We start from the raw sequence: 19766 nt of genomic DNA on the forward strand, positions 1-19766 counted from the left end.
GGATTAAATTCACAGTCACCCCTATGCATAATACTCTAAGAGTTTCGATACCAACCTAAATTTTTCAAGAAACTTCTAACAACTATTTTTTTTCTGAGACAGGTCTCATTCTGTCACCCAGGAGTGCTGTGGTGCAATCTTGTCTCACTGCAGCCTCAACCTCCAGGGCTCAAGCAATCCTCCCAACTCAGCCTCCCAAGCAGCTGGGATTACAGGCATGTGCCACCACACCCAGCTAATTTTTGTATTTTTTGCAGAGACAGGGTTTTGACATGTTGCCCAAGCTGGTCTCAACCTCTTGGGCTCAACCAATCTGCCTGCCTTGGCCTCCCACAGGGCTGGGATTACAGGGGTAAGCCACCTTGCCTGGCCTAACAACTGTTTTAACAGAGATATGGTCTGTAACCTCAATAGTATAAAAAGAAAAATTGGCAGGACAATTGTATTCAAGAGACACTAACTTATTTCCATGCAAAGGCAAATCAAGAAGTTTGCAGAGCTAATGGTCTTTATAACCAGCAAAGAGCACCACATATTGGTTGCTTAACCTCCACTTTTCTACTGGTAGAAGTCTGAAGCTATATTTGAGTGTGCACTGGACCTTACAGTAATGCTGTATGTGAGTTTAGTAGCTCATAACTGACAGAGTACTTTCACATATGTTATCCCACTTGGTCCACACACTATCCTGATGATTTATATGGGGCAATTAATATGACTGGCATTTTGCATTTGAGGAAACTAAGCTCAGCAGCCACAGCCTCATAGCTATTAATAATTACTAAAAAAAGAAAAAAAAAGGTCAAGACCTGAGCCCAGTCTTTTGTCTTGCATTTCAGTGTCCTTTTAGTTTAATTAGCAACTCTATTAAAATGTGTACACTATGAACACTTTCATGCAATTTCTTTTAACTCAAATATTTATTGAGTACCATAAGGAAGATGCTGCAAGGGGCACAAAATAAGTTAAACACAGACCCTGCCCTCAAAGAAGCCTCAACGGTAGTAAAATAGGTGACAAAATTGCTTCAGTAAAAGATATACTACAAGAGAGGTGAAAATTAAGCACTGGGATTGCTCAAATCAGAGCAACATTATGACTATCAGGAAAGATGGAATGGGCAAGATGAGAGTTGAATTGGAGCTTGAAAGATAAATCCAAAAAGAAAGTCATAGAGAAAAGGAGGCTTATCATTTATTTCTAGAAATTTCACGGTTTTATCCAAAGCCTTTCATAGCAATTTCTCACTTAATCACCCAGTGGCTTGGAGAGGAAAAAGAGAATTGGGTGATGTTCTGGAAGGCACAGGTAGGGTTCTGTTTTGGGGATAAGCCAAGTTGATGGTAGTCCTAGGGCCAAAGACCAAGAAAGCCAAGCCAGAGGGATGTCTGCTTAACTCAGTGGACGGCAGTGACCGCCAAAGACTTGTAAGCAAGGAAAAGATGTGATTAAAACTGTTCTTCCAGTCTTTAAGATAAATTGAAAAGATAGGGGAGGAGAAATCCAATCTGCAGACAATTGTAGTCTTAATCAAGTAGACCAAATCAAGTGGGCAACAGCAGGAGTGGAAATAAATGTCCTTACCTTTCCTGTGTCCCAGTGTGGCCACTGAAACATGGCTTGGGCTAAAGCATCTCTAGCTCCTTTAGCCTGTAACATTTGAGGACTACTGCAGAGCTGGTATCTATGGGATGCCACGGCCAATTAGATGAAGAGAAGAAAGAGGTTGCTTGAAAGAGAAAAGTCAAAGAAGAGGGATGTGGTGTGGTGGGAAGACTATGAATCTGCATTCAAATCCTTGATCTGCCATTTTACTACCTCTGTGACTTTGGGTGATTTACTTACGGCTCTCAAAGCCTTGGATTTTTCATCAATAACATGGTTAATAAAGCCCATCCCATGTGGTTTGTTAGATATCCTGGGAAAGTATCTGGCATGATATAGCACACAAAAAGGCCTTAATTAACTTCATTTTCTTCCTCGTTCCCCATTCTCTTGACCACATGTCTTCCCAATCTCTACTGGGAAGTCTGAAGCTTCAGTGTAGTGAGTTCAAGGGATTTCAGTGCTGATCAAAGAAAAAGACATGACTACGAGGTGACAGTAGCAAAAAACAAGCATTATTTGGGTGGTATTTTGACAGATTCACAGAGGAAGAGGAAGTCTCCCAGCATGAGACCTTCCAGAGGCAACAGTATTGGGCCACCATCCAGAAAGGGAAGAAGGCAAGGGAACTGGGAGGGGGTGGGAAGATGAGAGAGGGGGTTCTGTGTCCAGATGATGTCACTCAGCAGCCTGGTGGGTAGCCTCTGGGACAGAGAGCTCCAAAGGCATCAGCGGCTTAGGGTATTTTATAGCCCCAGGGTTTTCGTACCTACAGCTGACTGATGGGTGCAGTTTCATGGGGCATGCAAAGCAAGAGGAATTTAAATGGCTAAAAATATGCTTATTTTGGCTACGCTGAAAACAAGTGGATGTGTAAAAGTTTGAATTTGGCACTGGCAGGCTTTTGAGCTAATGGATCCTGGGGTGCTATGAAGAAGTAAAAAAAAAATAGGACCAATAGGCAGGGCCTTTCTTTGGCTTGTTTATAAAGCATTCAATATCTGGCAGAATGATGGCATTCACTTCAACAAAGATTTATTGGTGCTTACTCTATGTCAATTCCTGGACCAGGTACTTTCATCTGCTTTATTTCCTATTTTCATGATTACCTTGAAAGAATTATTCCCACCTATCAAATGAAGGAACTGAAGATGAAAGAAGTTAAATATCTTACCCAAGGAGTATGGTAAGTTCAACTAAGTTTGGCCTAAGGCTGTCTCTGTACCTTGAGTCTCTACATAAAGAACTGCAACCCAACTTTGTGATAAACTGAAAGCCTCAACTACCTGAGCCTCAGTTAATCACAGGCTGCCAACTGATCAGACCATGCTCCAATAAGGCAAACAGGGAGCTGTTTCTGGCCTCACTTCCATTTTCTGTCTATAAATGCTGCCTGCCCATGTGGCATAGTGGAGCTCTCTGAACCTTTTCTGGTTCTACAAGTTACTATGATTCTTTGTTCAAACAAACTCTGTTAAATTTAATTTCTTGAAAGTTCTTCTTTTTAACAAGTGGTTGAGCTGGGATTCATGCAGATTCCATTTTTCCTGACTGCAGAAACCAACACTAATGGTCCTGCCCATCAAATTCACCAGCACTCCCCATCCTTGGTCCCTCTTATGCTTTTATTTTCATTTCATCTCAGCCTCACGGTCGTCATCAACAACATCTCTTGGATGGAGATGTGCAGCACTCCAACTTAAAAGAGGCATTCCCAAAAGGCTACTACACTTTGTGGATTTTATAACATGCTCCTTTTTATTCTGCTTGTAGAAAGATTTAAATGCAAGTATAAATTTTGAAAAGAATGCATTGCATTGTATGTATCAACAACATAACTTTTGGAGCACTTGGTCAACTGTCAAGCTAATCCTAGATGCTTCCTTGGCACTGATATAATGTATTTATTCTTTTCATTACAGATAAGAAATTTTATTAAAAGCCAAAATCACTGAAATCTGAATATAACATGGAGCTCCCCCTCCCTTTTCTACCTCATCAGGAAGAATCTGTACCACTAAGGAATTTTACACACTTCAGTCACCTGGGGCAGCAAATTCTTCTTCTGCATTATCTGAGCTGAATAATATTGGAAGCTAAAGGACACTTCTCTTTATTTATGTACTCTTGAGCTATGGAAAATGAAAATAGTGCCAGAAAAATTGAATTCAGGCTTTTTCTTTGGGAAATATGATGGTCTTTTTACAATAAACCCTTAGATATGGCTACCACAAACCCTGTTATCTGGCATTCAGTTCACCAGAAAGGGAAGTTACCTGCTACTCTTCCGAATCTATATGGAATTACATGATAATAAATTATTATAATTCTACCTTGCCATATCCTCTGAATCATCAAAGAAAAATTCTTTCATGTAGTTGGTGCTAGTGAATCCATTATTTTTATATGTAGAATGTCTCAAGAAAGAAGAATTCTAAGTTAATCAGAGCATCCTATTCTCTAATCATATTAAATAACTGCTACAATAGAACCTGCTGTCAAAAAGCAGTATTTTACAGTTAACTACAAGTAGATAAGTACTTGGTATATACAAACAGATGACCTGTGTTCAAATCTTAGATAAATTACTTATTCTCTCCATTCCTTAATTTCCTGATCTGTAAATTGAAGCTAATAATCCTATAAATTAGGGGCAAGGATTAAATTACATCTATTTTATGTTTATGCTATCATTATTGACACTTACTAAATGCTCAAGGAATATATTTTGAATTGTAACTTTTGAATTCCCACATCCTTTTCATGATGGAAATGGTCCCATCTGTACAATGGTTCCATTTTACAGATGGAAAAGTAGATATCAGGAGATTGATTTGATGATGGCTAAGATGAAAAAAGCAATCTCCTAGCTTTCAAGAAAAAACTTAAATCCAAAATACAATAAATTTCAGAGGACATTGATTGCCCTTTTTATAGGACCAATGCTCTAAGAAGAAAAAGATCTTGCAGTATCACATATTTTACCTGCTATATTGCTTATGTTTCTGCTCAGAGTCACAATAACTGGATTTAAGGAAGAGACATATGTAAATGCTCTGGGAAGAACTGCAGAATAGTCCCCTCTGATCACAGTCACATTCACAATGCGTCCATCTTTCCCCTGAAAAATCAATTTTAAAAATTAAACCTCAGTTTTATTTTAAAGTAGGACTGACTTAAGGGAAGAGAACTCCATATAGAATTAGTTTTAAAAGTTAATTTTAAGAAAGTTGTTCCTAAAGGGTGTATTTCCTACTTCCAAGTCTCTCTCTTCTCTACAACCCTGCACACTCTCCCCATCCTGCCCCCACACCCACAACACAGAGTGATAAGTGCTTGGACTAGTAGGCAAGTGCAGTGTTAGATGCATAATGACATGCTGTAAGGGGTAAATAAGAATTATTTGCAATTAACACACCAATTGTTTCTGCAAAAATATGGCAATTTCAAATAAATGTCTATACCTAGCTAAACTATCCATCAAGTATGAGAGTACTTTCAGACATGTGAGAACTCAGAAAATTTCTCTATGACACACTCTTTCATAGGATGTACTTATGGTTATTATCTCATAAAATAAATAATAATTTAAATATATATATATATCTGAAACCCAAGAAACAGTGACTACTCAAGAAAGCAATCAAAGTACTAGGATAAAATCTGTAGAATAAACCTAGAAAATAAGCAGGCTAGATTAAAACAGGAGAACAGAGATAGCTTCAAGGAAAATGAATGACTGATACGATGGAACTTTTTTTAAAAGATATTGGATTTAACTTATAAGAAAGACATGTTAGCCAGGCACAGTGGCTCACACCTGTAATCCCAGCATTTTGGGAGGCCGAGGCGGGTGGATCACCTGAGATCGGGAATTTGAGACCAACCTGACCAACATGGAGAAACCCCACCTCTACTAAAATACAAAAAATTAGCTGGGCATGGTGGTGCATGCCTGTAATCCAAGCTACTCAGGAAGCTGAGGCAGGAGAATCACTTGAACCCGGGAGGTGGAGATTGCAGTGAGCCGTGATTGTACCACTCCAGCCTGGGCAACAAAAGCAAAACTCTGTCTCAAACAAACGAACAAACAAAAGACATTTTTAGAAAATAAAATAGGAACTCTAGGGGAAAAAAAAAAAAAGAACTATAAAAGAAAAAAATATACTACCCAGTTCTGCCAGCATCATCTAAATAGTTAGAATAATATAAACAGGTTTTATTAATTTAAGATAAAAATGGTATTGTAACTATATTTGAAAGAATTAAAAGTTGTTTCAGGAAGGGGGACTTGAAGAAGGGGGAGGAGGGGCAGGAAAACATAATTTACTATTTTCCTTTTAACCTATGCATCTATCACTTGGATCAAAAGTAAAATTTATTTTTTATTAATGTTTATGTTCTCTGGTAAAAGAAATTAAGAGGTACATGTCTTACCCATTAAAATGGCAAATATATATTAAAATAATAAAGTGATAACCCAGTATTGGCCAAAGTGTCAAAAATCAGACACGTGCACAATGATGGTGGGAGTATAATTTGAAAGGGAATTTCAGACAACTGGATACTACATATCAAAAGCTTTAGAATTTATATTAATTTACCCTGAGAAAAGAAATGTACCCCCAAAACATAGTTATTAGGATGATTAAAGCCCTGTTGTTTACAATAAGAAACATTTAGAAATTATCTAAGTGTCTGGTAATAAGGAATAGTTAAACAAATTAGAGTACAACCACATATTGGAATTGAATGTAGTGTACATATAAAAGCTAGCTTTTCATAATATTTAAGGAACTAGATGAGATTAAAATGTAGGACTAGTGATCAAAGAATATTTTGAAACTTATCTCCCAGGGGATCTTTATTTTGGGGTCATGGGTGTGCTAGGAATGTTGATGCTGCTTAAGTCAACTCTGAATAGAAAGTTCAGTGGCAGCAGTGCGTGTGACTCTCCCCAACAGTACCAGGGAAGGGCCCAGACTCAAATCCCTTAATAGGCCATGATATAGCACTAATTGAAAGGAAAGGAAGAGGTCAGGGACTTGTTTTTAAGGGGAAAAGGAAGCAATGGAGAATAACTAAGAAGATATTTCTTAGAAATCACACATTCTAGAAGTTTCTAAGTTCTACAATTAATACCCATACTAGAAAACAAAATTGCTGATGAAAACTAAGTTATTTGTTGTTTGCTTAATAGAGAAGGGAGACTTTGAAATATATAAGCCTTGCAAGCCAACACCCAGAATGTGCACTAGCTAAATTTATTTGTTACGTGTCACTAATACTTACTGACAGTACAGACCAGAACTGCCTGGTTGTCTTCTTTTTAAGAAATTAATTGATGTTAATTACAAGCTCCATTCGTGGGGTCAGTTTCCCACTTCATAGCAAAACAGACAATATAACTACTACAAGCATACTATCATAATGAGAAGTTTACATCAGTTCATTTAGTTCTAAGAAGTGATTCACTGAAAATGTTATATTAACAGTGGTCACTCACCCAGAGAGAAAGAGATATGAAAGGAATCCACTTACCCTGGGTGGAACTTTGCACTGAATTCTGCTTGAATTGCTTGTAGCGACATTGATGGCACACGAGTAAGATCCAAATAATATCAGGCTAACATCTTCCAAACTAGAGCCTCGGATGGTGGCCCAGAGCCCTCCTGTAACAAAAACAGCATATTCAAATGGGATCACCAACCATACAGGCAGACAAAAATTAATTATGCACAAGATGGATAAAATGAAATTAAAATATGAAACTCCTTAGTCAAAACAAAGGCAATGCTCAAACTGCAGGAAAAAAACTGGAGTTAAATATATAAACTATCATATAGAAAGGGAGAAATAGTGACAGGAGGGCAGAGAGAGGTAGCACTGCATCCTGAAGACTTTTAAGAATAAAACCTAGGAACACAATCGTGCCACAAGTCTGAAGAGGTAGTCTCTGAAAACTCTTCCTGGCCTAGATTTTGAATATCATTCCTGCAATCCTATAAAACATATTCTTTTCCTAAGAAACCAAGTGCAACAGAGCATCATGGTGGAAGGAACAGTGGCTGAGAGTCAGGGTCAGGGCCACAGATTGCTCAGCTACTTTTAGCAGGTCATTGTAGTATGGTCCCTGAGCTGAAGGGTCAACATTTTCCTCATCTTTAAATAATAATGTTAGCCCTTCTAGCTTTGTGGTTTGACACTACACATACTAGGTTCAGTTCACTGTGAAAATATAGAAATGAGTGGCATCACTGCCCATCACCATCAGAATTTCTCTACTGATCACTAAAGAGCAACCACAGAAATCCCCATTTCTTCCCTGCAGATGTTAGCAAGAAGAGAGTTGGCTCCAGTTCTGCTATCATGGCACACGTTTCCATGTGGAGGAGCAGCCTTTGATCTAGCTGATGTATAATGATTCTGGTCTGCCATCTCCCAGATACAAGAGGCAGTGAGGCCACCAAACAGCCTTACCCCCCCTTGAGGGTGGGGAGGGATGCAGAAGCAAGACTACTTTCAAGCATGTTGGGGACAGAAAGGGGAATCTACAAAATCTGATGAAAACCTTTGAGGACAGTGTGACTCAGTGGACTAATATCCTGAAGTTAAGTGCATAACTAAGAGCAATATACAATCGTGATATAAAATATACAATATCTGGAAGCAAACTTCAAAACAAAAATTAAGAAGATAAAAAAATTGAAAAAATATTTGAAATACTCTTGAAGAACTTAATGGATGGATTAAAACTTACATAAGAAAACTAAAATAAATTGATCGAAAGAGTGAACACCATAAAGGTGACATATCTTTATAAATTAAAGCATAAATGCAATTTCAATAGACATATAAACAGAATTTGTACTTAAATTAGACAAGCTGATTCTTAAGTTTAATGAAAAATAAACAAGAATAGCCAGAAAACGAAATTTCAAAAAGAAGTGTAAAGAGGTCTTCTGCCATATCTTATACAGTAACTATGGTATCAACTATGTGGTAAAATAAAATATAGTCCAGAAGAAATGCAGATCAGTATGAGGCTATAGATTAGGATATAAGTGACATTTCACATAAGTGCAAAATAAATTATTCAGTAAATAAAATAAGTAAATATCACTGAAAAAAACTAAATCTGAATTTCTACCTTATATGCTTCACCAAAATAAATTCCCAATTTATCAAATATTTAAATATTAAAAAGAAAGTTTTTTGACTAGAAGGAAACATGGCAGAATTTTTATTTTCATATAATTTCAGAGTTGCAAAGTCTATCCTAAGTATTTTAGAAGTCCTGAAGCCATAAAAGGAAGATATATTTTATTATGTAAAAATTAAAAATATTTACGAATTTCCAAAATAAAAAACAAAGAGACAAATGATAATAAAGGGCAAATATCCTTAATACATAAAATGCTCTTTAAAATCAGTAAGAAAGAACAATAACCCCATTAGAAAAAATGGGCTAAGGAGATAAACAGACACTTCACTGAAAAGGAAACACAATGCCCCTAAACACATGAAAAGATATTCAATTTCTCTCTCAATAAAATAAACGCAAATTAAAACCACAATGAAATATTATTCTTCTCCTATAAAATAGGTAAGTGTCAAAAGGGTTGGGAACACACCGTGTTAGTAAAATGTGGTAAATAAACACTCATATGCATTGCTGCATAGGCAATAAATTATGCAACCTCTAAAGAGAATCTTTTGATATTTATCAAAATTTTTAATGCAAATAACCTCTTGACCCAGCAATTCAACTTCTAGGAAATTATGCTACTAATATTTTTGCACATGTACAAAATGGGACAACTCCATATACAAAATAACAAAGTTGGACCCTGTTTAGGGCTGAATTATGTCTCCCATATCCCCACCAAAATTTAGGTTATTACCCTAGATCCCAATAACTCCAAATGTGACCTTATTCAGAAATGGGATCTTAGCAGATGTAATTAAACTAAGATGAGGTCACACTAAAAAAGAGATAAGCCCTAATCCAATATGACTGGTGTCTTTATAAAAAGGGGAATTTGGGCCAGGCGCAGTGGCTCACGCCTGTAATCTCAGCACTTTGGGAGGCCGAGGCAGGCAGATCACAAGGTCAGGAGTTCGAGACCAGCCTGGCCAGCATGGTGAAACCCTGTCTCTACTAAAATTACAAAAAATTAGCTGGGCATGGTGGCTTGCACCTGTAGTCCCAGCTACTCAGGAGGCTGAGGCAGGAGAATTGCTTGAATCTGGCAGGCAAAGGTTGCAGTGAGCTGAGATCGCACCACTGCACTCCAGCCTGGGCAACAGAATGAGACTCGGTCTCAAAAAAAAAAAAAAAAAGTTGGCAGGGGTGTGCAAGGGGGAAATTTGGACACAAGCAAGACACAGGGAGAATACCATATGAAGGTGAAGGCAGAGATTGGGGTGGTGTTCTACCAGCCAAGGAACACCAAAGATTGCCTATAAGACACCAGATGTTAAGAGACAGACATGGAACAGAGTCTTCCTCAAAGTTTGGTTCAGAAAGAACCAACACTCCTGACACCTTCATCTCAGACTTCTGGCCCCCAGAATTATGGGACAATAAATTTTTGTTGTTTAAAACACTCAGTTTGTGGTACCTGATTGCAGCAGCCCTAACAAACTAATACAGACCCCTACCTCATACCATGTACAAAAATTAACTCAGAATGAATCAGGTACCTACATCTAAGAGCCAAAACTATAAAACCCTCAGAGGAAAACATAGGCATAAATATTTGTAACATTGGATTAGGCAATAGTTTCTTAGATGTGACACCAAAAGCACAAGCAATAACAATAAATATAAACTGGACTTCAACAAAATTAAAAATTTGTGTGCTTCAAATAACACTATTTTTAAAAAGTGAAAAGGCAACTCACACAATGGGAGAAAATATTTGCAAATTATTTATCTGATAAGTGATTAGTACCCAAAATACTTTAAGAACTTACACCTCAACAATAAAATGACAAATAACTCAATTTAAAAATTGGCAAGATTTGAATAAGCATTTCTACAAAGATGTATAAATGGCCAATAAGCACATGAAAAGATATTCAACATTTTTAGTCATTAGGAAAATCAAAATCACAATGAGGTATCATCTCATGCCCATTAAGATGGCTACTGTGAAAAATAATAATAACAAGCACTGGTGAGGGTGTGGAGATATTGTGATATGGTTTGGCTCTGCGTCCTCACCCAAATATATCAAATTGTAATTCCCAATGTTGGGGAAGGATCCTGGTGGGAGATGATTGCATCATGGGGGCAGATTTCCCCCTTGCTGTTCTTGTGATAGTGAGTGAATTCTCAGAAAACCTGGTTGTTTAAAAGTGCATAGCGTACCCCTCTTTGCTCTCTCTCTCCTGTCACTATGTGAAGATGTGCTTGCTTCCCCTTCACCTTCTGCCATGACTGTAAGTTTCCTGAGGAATCCCCAGTCAAGCCTCCTGTACAGCCTGCTGAACTGTGAGTCAATTACACCTCTTTTCTTTATAAACTTTCCGGTCTCAGGTAGTTCTTTATAGCAGTGTAAGAATGGACTAACACACATTGGAACCCTCTTATATTGCTAGTAGGAATGTAAAATTATGCAGCCATTTTGGAAACAGTTTGGCAATCCTTCAAGAAGTTAAACATGGAGTTACCATATGACCCAGCAATTCCATTTTTAGGTATATACCCAAAAGAACTGAAAGCATATATTCCTGCAAATCATTGTACACAAATATTCATAGCAGCCTTATTCATAATAATCAAAAAGTGGAAACAATCCAAATGCACACGATGAGATGGATGGAAAACAAAATATGGTATATCCATACCATGTAATATTGTTTAGTCATAAAATTGAATAAAGTACTGATACATGTTACAACATACATGAACCTTAAAAATATCATGCCAAGTAGAGAAGCCAGATGTAAAAGGTCACATGTTGCATTATTTTATTTATATTAGATGTCTAAAATAGGCAAATTCACTTAGACAGAAAATATATCTGTGGTTACCAGGGATTGGGAAGAGGGAGAAACAGTGACTGACTACTAATGTATACAGGTTCCTTTCCAAGATGATGAAAATGTTGTTGAATCAGGTGGTGATGAGGTATACAACTTTGTGAATATACTGAAGACTGCTAAGTTTATACTTTTTAAAAATGAGTTTTATGATATGAGAATTATATCTCAATTTTTTAAGTTAAAAAAGAGATCCTTGGGGTAAAGAAAAGAATAAAATATCCTACCTATTTCTAAGGTATACTACCCTAGGCCAAGCCAACATTATCTCTCCCCTGGATGTCTGTCATATCCTCCTAACAGGTCTTGCTGGTTCCATCTTTGCCTCCCTACTGTGAGTTCTCACACAGCAGCCTAAGTCAGATCATGTCACTTCGCTTGAAATCCTCCAATGGCCACCATCTCACTCAGAATAAAAGCTGAGTGAGCTGAGGGCCATTCATATCCCCCAAGGCCATATAACTTGCTTTGGGTCATCTTCTACTGCTCTCCCCTCACTCAATCTACTCCAGCCATGGCAACCTCCATGACATTCTGGAACAAGCCAGTCTAACTTTGACTCAAGACTTTTTGTTCCTTGATGTTCCTTCTGAATTGAACTGTCTTCCCCAAGATTTCCCCAGAATTCATTCCTTCACTTCACCCATATCTCCCTTCTCTAAGGCCACTCATGTCATTCCTCCAATGCCAATGACTATCCCATCACAACCATCTACTCCATCCCTCTTCATCCCCTTCCCTTCTTGATTTTTATCCTACACACTTACCATCACTGCCCCAAGAACAGAGCATTTGTTTTTATTTACTGTATCCCCAGCATTAATAATGCCTGGTAATAAAAGCTAAATAAATTGTCATTATGATTATTGTTGATGGTAACAATTAAAGGTTGAAGAGGTGATGATATCTTGCCATTCTCATTTGAAAGTTTAGACTATGGCCACACAAGGTTCTGTACCTTAAAGAAGACAATGCTATCTCAGCACAAAAATGAATGAAGAAAGTACGTAAAGCAAAGCCAAGATTTTCCTCAAAAAAATCCTTTCAAGGGTTTTGCTTCTGCAAATGGGTAGGTGGTGATTTATCACATTATTGTATCCATTCATTACATATGCAAATATTCTGTAAATTTCTTGCTAATAGGCCCCAGCCTGGTTCTCTTTAAATACCCCAGAGCATCATTTCTCAAACTGTACTCTTCATAGAGATTGCCTGAGGACATGTTAAAATGCAGATTAATTCAGAAGGTCTGGGGTGGAGCCTGAGACTCTGCATCTCTAACAAGCTCATGGGTATTACAGACACTGCTTGTCCAGGACCACACTTTAAGGACCAAGGTCTTCAGCACCTCACACAGGGCTAAATGGGATGGGCCAATCAGTGTTGAGTGAGTGAGTACTGATTAACTCATAGGTGGCAGGGCAAAGGAAGAATAGAAAAAGTTTAAATCCAGTAATAAGGAAAGCAGCAGCTAGAGCCTCTCTCTCTCCCTCTCCCTTTCCCCATAGTCTTAATAAAAGATAATTTCTACCCGCTTGGCATATCCCTTCTCAGAGTTTTCCATCTTTTGCTAAAATAATGTACAATCCTCCTAGAAATCCCTTCACTGAACAGCATGTTCTGATAGGGTAACAACTCACTCCAATTTTCCTAGGACCAAGTTTTAGCACTAAGAGTTCTGCATTCCAGTTTTAAAACTGAGTCTTGTGTCCTGGGAACCCCCTCAGTCCCAAGCAAACTGGGAAAGTTGGCCACCCTACCTGTGCAAAGCACTTTGTCTAGGGGAAACAAAAATGACTGAGTCACCTGTTTGCCTTAAGGTGGAGGGAGCTAAAGAAGGTATGTGTGGCCTGAACAGCAAAGGTAACTTTGAAAGAAGATCAAAGCCCCTTATAACTCTATAGAGAAAACTACACTATGCCCTACACTCAAACCAATAATTACTGGGTTAATACAGAATATGATCTTTCACTCTGAGCTCCATATATCATCTGACCTTCCTTAAATCATGGAGAAATAAGTGCAAGTTATGCTTGCTTTGTTTTATGTGCAGAAACAAGGTGGGGTGGGCCTCATAATTCACTCTTCTAGGCAAAATAGGGTCAGAAAAAAATCTGTTCTTTTGAACAATGAGTTTGTGGCCAAACCACACTGCTTTTAAATATGTTCTAAGCTGCAGTCCTCTGGACTCCAGAATAAACCATGACAAAAATCCAAAGCATTAAGGAAAAGGGTTTTATGCTCTAATGTTTATTCGTTAACAAACATAAGCATCAGTATTCCTGAGATTCTTGCAATCTGGCTGGGTTGTTTTTAACTGGCTGTGTCCCTCAGAAAGCAGAAAGTCATGGAGAAATATTTGATTTTCCATAGAACTAACCCAATTCATAAGGCTATGTTGACAAGACCCACCACCCTCTGTATTGCCCACTACTCAAATGGCAATCGGTTTTCCATGCTAGCCAAGTATCCCAGTGTGCATCAGTTCACAAATTTATGAAATATCAAACATGTATGAAAGTTATGTAGGACCCAATTATGCCTGACACCACCAGCCAAACTATAATCCTTTATGTGGCAAGTGAGTTCATTTAAGGGCTCAAATGTTTGTTGCTCATTTAAATACTTATGTCAGTAAACAAAAGACAGTGAGTCACAGTGAATATGGAATTCATTACACAGAAGGACTAGATTCCTATCAGCAAGAACATTAGCTTCAGAGGGTCAGACATACTGTGAGACCCTCCCCAGATTACCAATATCCGCAGCTCTGGAAGGCTCCACCATATCCAGTCTAGGTTCCACATTTAGGAAGAGGTCTTCTCCAGTGGCACTGATGGCAAGACCAGAGGGTCTCACCAACATCAAGATCCGATGCACTCCAACAGGTAGCAAATCTGTCTGACAGACTACATTAGTCTGGTTTGAGAAAATAACTTTGCAACTCGTTTTGTTCACTGTAACCTGCAAGAACTGGGAGTCACCAGAGAAACCAGTTCCGGTAATGTAAATCATTAGGTTGATGTCACCATCTTAAAGGAGGAAAGAAATTTAAAAAAAATAAAAAATAAAAAAAAAACAAAATAAAATAATCTCTCAGTGATATTACCTCATTTGAGAGACCTCTGACTATCATCAAATGTTCCTTCTCTGCCCCCATCCCCTCCCAAAATTCAAGGAGCTGAATGCTGAATTAAATATTGGCCATCTGTATTTGTTATTGTAGTACACAGCCCCGATCTCAAATTTTCTCTAACTAGTGAGAAGTGTTCACTGCTCAATTTTTTAAAAGAACATAATATTTCAAAATAAAGGACAAAGACAATAAAACATTTTTAGTCATCAAAAGTCCATCTCTCCCCATTTCAAATCATGACCATATCCCTTAGATGGACCAAAAAATACACTTTCTGCTACGTCACTCAACCTCCGCCTAATGAACTAATTTATCTTCTACCCACCCATCACCAGCTACATGGCCTCTAACAAAATCACTGCAAGTCTCCGGCTTATGCCCATCTCAGAGCCAAGTCACAAATCATACCAACGGAGTACCACACAGAATGGACACAGGGAGTTGACCCTTGGAGGTACCGGAAAGAGCAGGAACCTGGGCAATGAGCTGGTACATCATTCACTCGCACAACCACCTGAAATGAGGCAAAATTTCTTTTCCATTTTATGCATTTCATATCTACCAGGGTATTCACAAAGTATATGTGAAGTGCTCCCAAGCTGACACGTGTTCATGATTCGCTAATTCTTATTCCTTTTTTCTATTTTTCCAGTAATTAATCTTAAATTGCAATGAATGGCTCAAAACACATGAAGCTTTCTTAAAATGATGGTGGACATGCTGAACCCCATTTCTGTAATTAAATGTGATAAATATTAAGTAAATTTATCTCTGTCATATAGAAGTAAATTTCATAAACTTAAACTGCATAAGGACTTCTTATCACTCTGTATTTCCAACCAGGTACCTACTTTATGTGACAAGCCCTTTATTTGCTAGTAAAGACCAACAAATTCGGTGCATTCCTTCCACCACTCTGTGAATATATAACTAAAGACTAGAGTGTATTTGGACACTTTATTTGGGGTCTCTTTTGTCACAGAATGGTAGATTCCTAAAGAGAGACTATATATCTTTCCCTTTCACTGGAACTAATGTTAATCTAATAGAACTCAAAAACTACTTGGAAATGAGAAAGGTAAAAAAGAGGTGACCCCACTGATTCTCTATGTATAAAAAATGCATTAATAGCATACAGATTATATTTATGACAGTGTTTCCTTATTAAAGGAAGAGGTATTGGAATGGCATGGACAATAAAGAACACTTCAATTTTATCTGTACTGTTTCATTTTTTCCATAAAGACAAAAAATATAAATATATCAGAATGTTGACAACGTCAATTTTCAGTTTGTGTCCCCAGGTGTTGATAATATTATTCTTTATTGCGTTTGTATTTTAAAACTTTATCAAATTGAAAGCAGATGACCTATAACAGAAATATGGGAAGATAGGAAAAAAATAAAAGGACATTTTAAAGACAAAAAGAATGACTTAGCTCATTTACTTTTTGATACCACCAGGTAGAAGCATAGATCATATTTAGCTATAGAGATTATCAATTTTTTGTACCATAACAACAGTATCAATAATTATAATAGAATATTGTGGTTACAAGGCATTTATATTTTCAGGGACCTGTACATACCCTGTGGGGGTAGAAAAAGGACAGCCATAAGTACACATTGGCAAAATGACCCTTAAGAGCTAAATCAATGGGTCCATGTTACAAATCAGTGAGGAGTGACTTAGGCTTGAAACTGGAGCTTGCACTTAGGGTGGCCCGTTCACTCTCACCTGAGTATGCTGGTTGGCAGTAGCCAACATGTCTCCAAATATGGGTCCAAGAAAAACTCCACCATCATATACCACACGTGTGGCTGCAGCAGGATTCACTCCAGTAAGGTTTTCATCAGAGACCTGAGATGGTTACATTTCTGGTAAATTCTGTCATGGAACCGAAATCTAATCTCGTCTAATCAAATAATAAAGAGTTTTTTCACACTGTGTTTCAGATAATCAGACAGCTAGAAAGTGAAAGCAGAGTGACAGAGAATTGAAATATAGAAACGTAACAGTAAATAATGGCTAAGGAAAGTCCCAGTAGATTAGAGAAATATTCGTTTGCAAGTGGATTGCCAAAAGAGGTACAATAAATCAATCTTCTCTCTAAGTCTTGAGACACTTTGCTTCTCCACGCTTTTCCATTTTATATGTTTGCAATCCAAAATATTAAAATAAAGTGGAAAGAAACAGTGCCATGAGATAAGAGCAAGGTCTCCCATTCTTCCTCCATCTCCTTTCTAGAATTTCGATTGAAAACCAGATAACCCACAACACCATACAACTAGGAAAAATTTTCATCTTGGGCTTCATTTTATAATAACCAAATGCTAGATGATCATTAGATTATTTTTTAAAACCCTAAATATGCAAGAGCATCTGGTTTTGTCATTACCCAAAGACAGCAAATTCTTTTCTAAACTTCCTTCTGCTATGCCATCTGCTTCCACGATCATCTAAGTCAATCACATCTGCTTAAATTATCCAATAACAGATGTAGAATTATTGCATGGTGGACACTGACCAATAACTTCACTACCTACACTGAGTTAGGAAGGGAGATGTTGGGTTTAAATTGCTTTTTCAGGGATATGAGATACAAAATATGTGTTGAAAACTTCCAGAAAGAAAGTTCATAGAATCCTTTTACTCGAATATTCCAACAAAATTAATAATTCATGACATTTTCCATTTGTATAATTCTGATTTTTTTTTTTTGCAGAATTTCTCCAGGGCAGCAAATCCATGCCACTAGAAGGGATACTATACATACCCTGATAAAATTGGGCAAATCCCCAATCTGAGTGGACCAGGACAAGGTCCACACGTGTTCGTAGCAAGTGTATAGATCCTCCTTCACAGTGAAGTCACTGGCATTGAGGTACCTGGATGTGAAGTCATCGGCATTATTCTGTAAGAGCTGGTGAAGGTGATGAGCAGAAATTTGTACAGGGACATCTGTGAGAGAAGGTTTTGATACAGAAAACACAGACACTAATTAATCCACCTTACAGAGTTTCATCCTCAAGCATAACACGATACATACTAGGATGCCTATCAAATGTTCAGGAGACCCTTCTGTCAAAATAGAACTTCAGTAGAATCCCCAGCCGTAATTAAACCATTTTTTCCTAAGGTAAAGACAAGTAGATGCCCACTTTTTATATTACACTATCTTTCACTCATACCATATCACACAGCAATCAGAGAGCACAGCCATGTCAGATAAAACCATCTCAACTGTCAACTCAAAATGTAAACTCCGCACACCCTTGTAATGCCTGAAAGCATAATTAAATATTAGATCTTCCCTGGAAAAATTTAGCTGGCCCTGTGAACAGAGAAAAGTTGGCCACTTTTCACAGGGAGTGAGGGAGGCGTACAACAGCTGACACCCATAAAAACTTGGCCAGCCCAGCTGAGGAATGTTGGCATTTAACTTCAGTTTCTCTATTAGAATTTTCTTTAAGCCCAACCACCTGCTTCCCCATTCCATGTCCCCACAGAGGAATAACAGCTCTCTGTGTTTGAACCCTGCTTTGTGCTCTACCAGAAGTTCCCGTTTCATTAGCTGCTCCCAGCAGCCCTGTGAGGTGGGTCATTGGGCATCCTAATGCCTACTTTAGGGATGAAGAAAATGAAACCCAACCATACGCAGAAGCTTGCCAATGCAGAAAGACAGGTTTACATGAAAACACAGGTTGCCTTCTACCTACTCAAGAACATTTCTCTTGAATTCCACGCTGCCCTGAAGGGTTAATAAAATATCACTGCATTTCTAAATTGCGAACGAAATTGTTATCCTTTTACAAAACATGTTTCTACATTTATACAGAGTTTCAAATCCATCATCATTCAAAAGGCCAGGCCAAGGCTGACTTTCCCAGTTGTTTTGCAGGCGGTGATCTGAGGATCATCAGTGATAGAAATCAGTAGCAGGAAGTCTCTACGGATGAGCTGTCATCCATGAGAAGTAAAATCAAATATAAATAGCACAGTAATGGGCCTCATAGAGGCAGGGCACGATTGATGTTTTTTCCCCCATTTACCGGAATCAACACCTAGGGATCTTCGACTTCTCCAGAGTCACCCTATTATAATAAAAACATCACTCTGTTCCTCCCACCCAAGAAGGTCCTGTGCAGGCCTAGGGACTTTCTGCTTGGGAGGGCGAAAGACTTTTGGACCATGTTCCAACTTTTATACAGCCCCTCTCAAGTTCTACTGAGCCTTGGTTCTGATTCCCCATGTTTCTACCAAATAAGTAACATATCATTATCACTTCTAATCTTTGTTCTTTGTGCATTGTATGTATTCTTGAAGATTTACAAACACTACTCTAATTGCATCTGAAAGTTCTTTCTACATTTGTTGGGACCACTGAAATCCTCCATAGTACATGGTGTCACCATTAAGTCTAACTCTGACGGACCATGGCTACCATGTATCTTGGTCTATAAAACTCTAGAAAGAAGAGGACTGACCCAGGAATCAAATACCTGGGTTCACAACTGGACCCTGTCATCAGCTATTTGTATGACCTTTTGGCAAGCTTCAGTGTAGTTGGCTGAATGGTGAACCCCCTAAAAGATGGCCTAATGGCCTAATCCCCAGAAAATATGAATGTTAACTTATAAAGCAAAATAATAAACTGCATATGGCAAAAGATGTGGCTAAGGGTCTTGAGAGGAAAAATCTGTCCTAGATTATCCCAGGTGGACCCTAAATACAATTATATAATAGGTACCCTTATAAGAGAGAGGCAGAGAAAATTTTGAGATAGAAGAGGAAGAAGCAACGTGACCACAGAGGCGGTGGTTGGAGTGATATGGCCACAGCCAAGACATGCTAGCCACCACCAGAAGCCAGAAGAGCCAGGAGCAAATACTTCACAGGAGTGTGGCCCTGCCGACAACTTGATTTTGGACTTCTGGCCCCAGAACTGGGGGAGAATCATTTTTTGCTGTTTGA

The 19766-nt window shown here is 38.1% G+C and overlaps 1 protein-coding gene across 1 annotated transcript in view; it reads right to left on the minus strand.

The window, feature by feature from the left end:
• PKHD1 (PKHD1 ciliary IPT domain containing fibrocystin/polyductin) overlaps positions 1–19766 on the minus strand; it is a 467099-nt gene that overhangs the window by 410836 nt on the left and 36497 nt on the right. Inside the window, exons 23-28 of the mRNA XM_008958657.5 lie at positions 17569–17753; positions 16530–16652; positions 15200–15305; positions 14412–14687; positions 7147–7277; positions 4591–4726 (exon numbers count right to left, since the gene is read on the minus strand). Of these exons, the coding sequence (XP_008956905.4) occupies positions 4591–4726; positions 7147–7277; positions 14412–14687; positions 15200–15305; positions 16530–16652; positions 17569–17753 (957 nt within the window). The remainder of the gene's footprint in view (positions 1–4590; positions 4727–7146; positions 7278–14411; positions 14688–15199; positions 15306–16529; positions 16653–17568; positions 17754–19766) is intronic.

This window comes from Pan paniscus, chromosome 5 (genome assembly GCF_029289425.2).
Source record: "Pan paniscus chromosome 5, NHGRI_mPanPan1-v2.0_pri, whole genome shotgun sequence".
NCBI classification, from domain to species: Eukaryota; Metazoa; Chordata; class Mammalia; order Primates; family Hominidae; genus Pan; species Pan paniscus.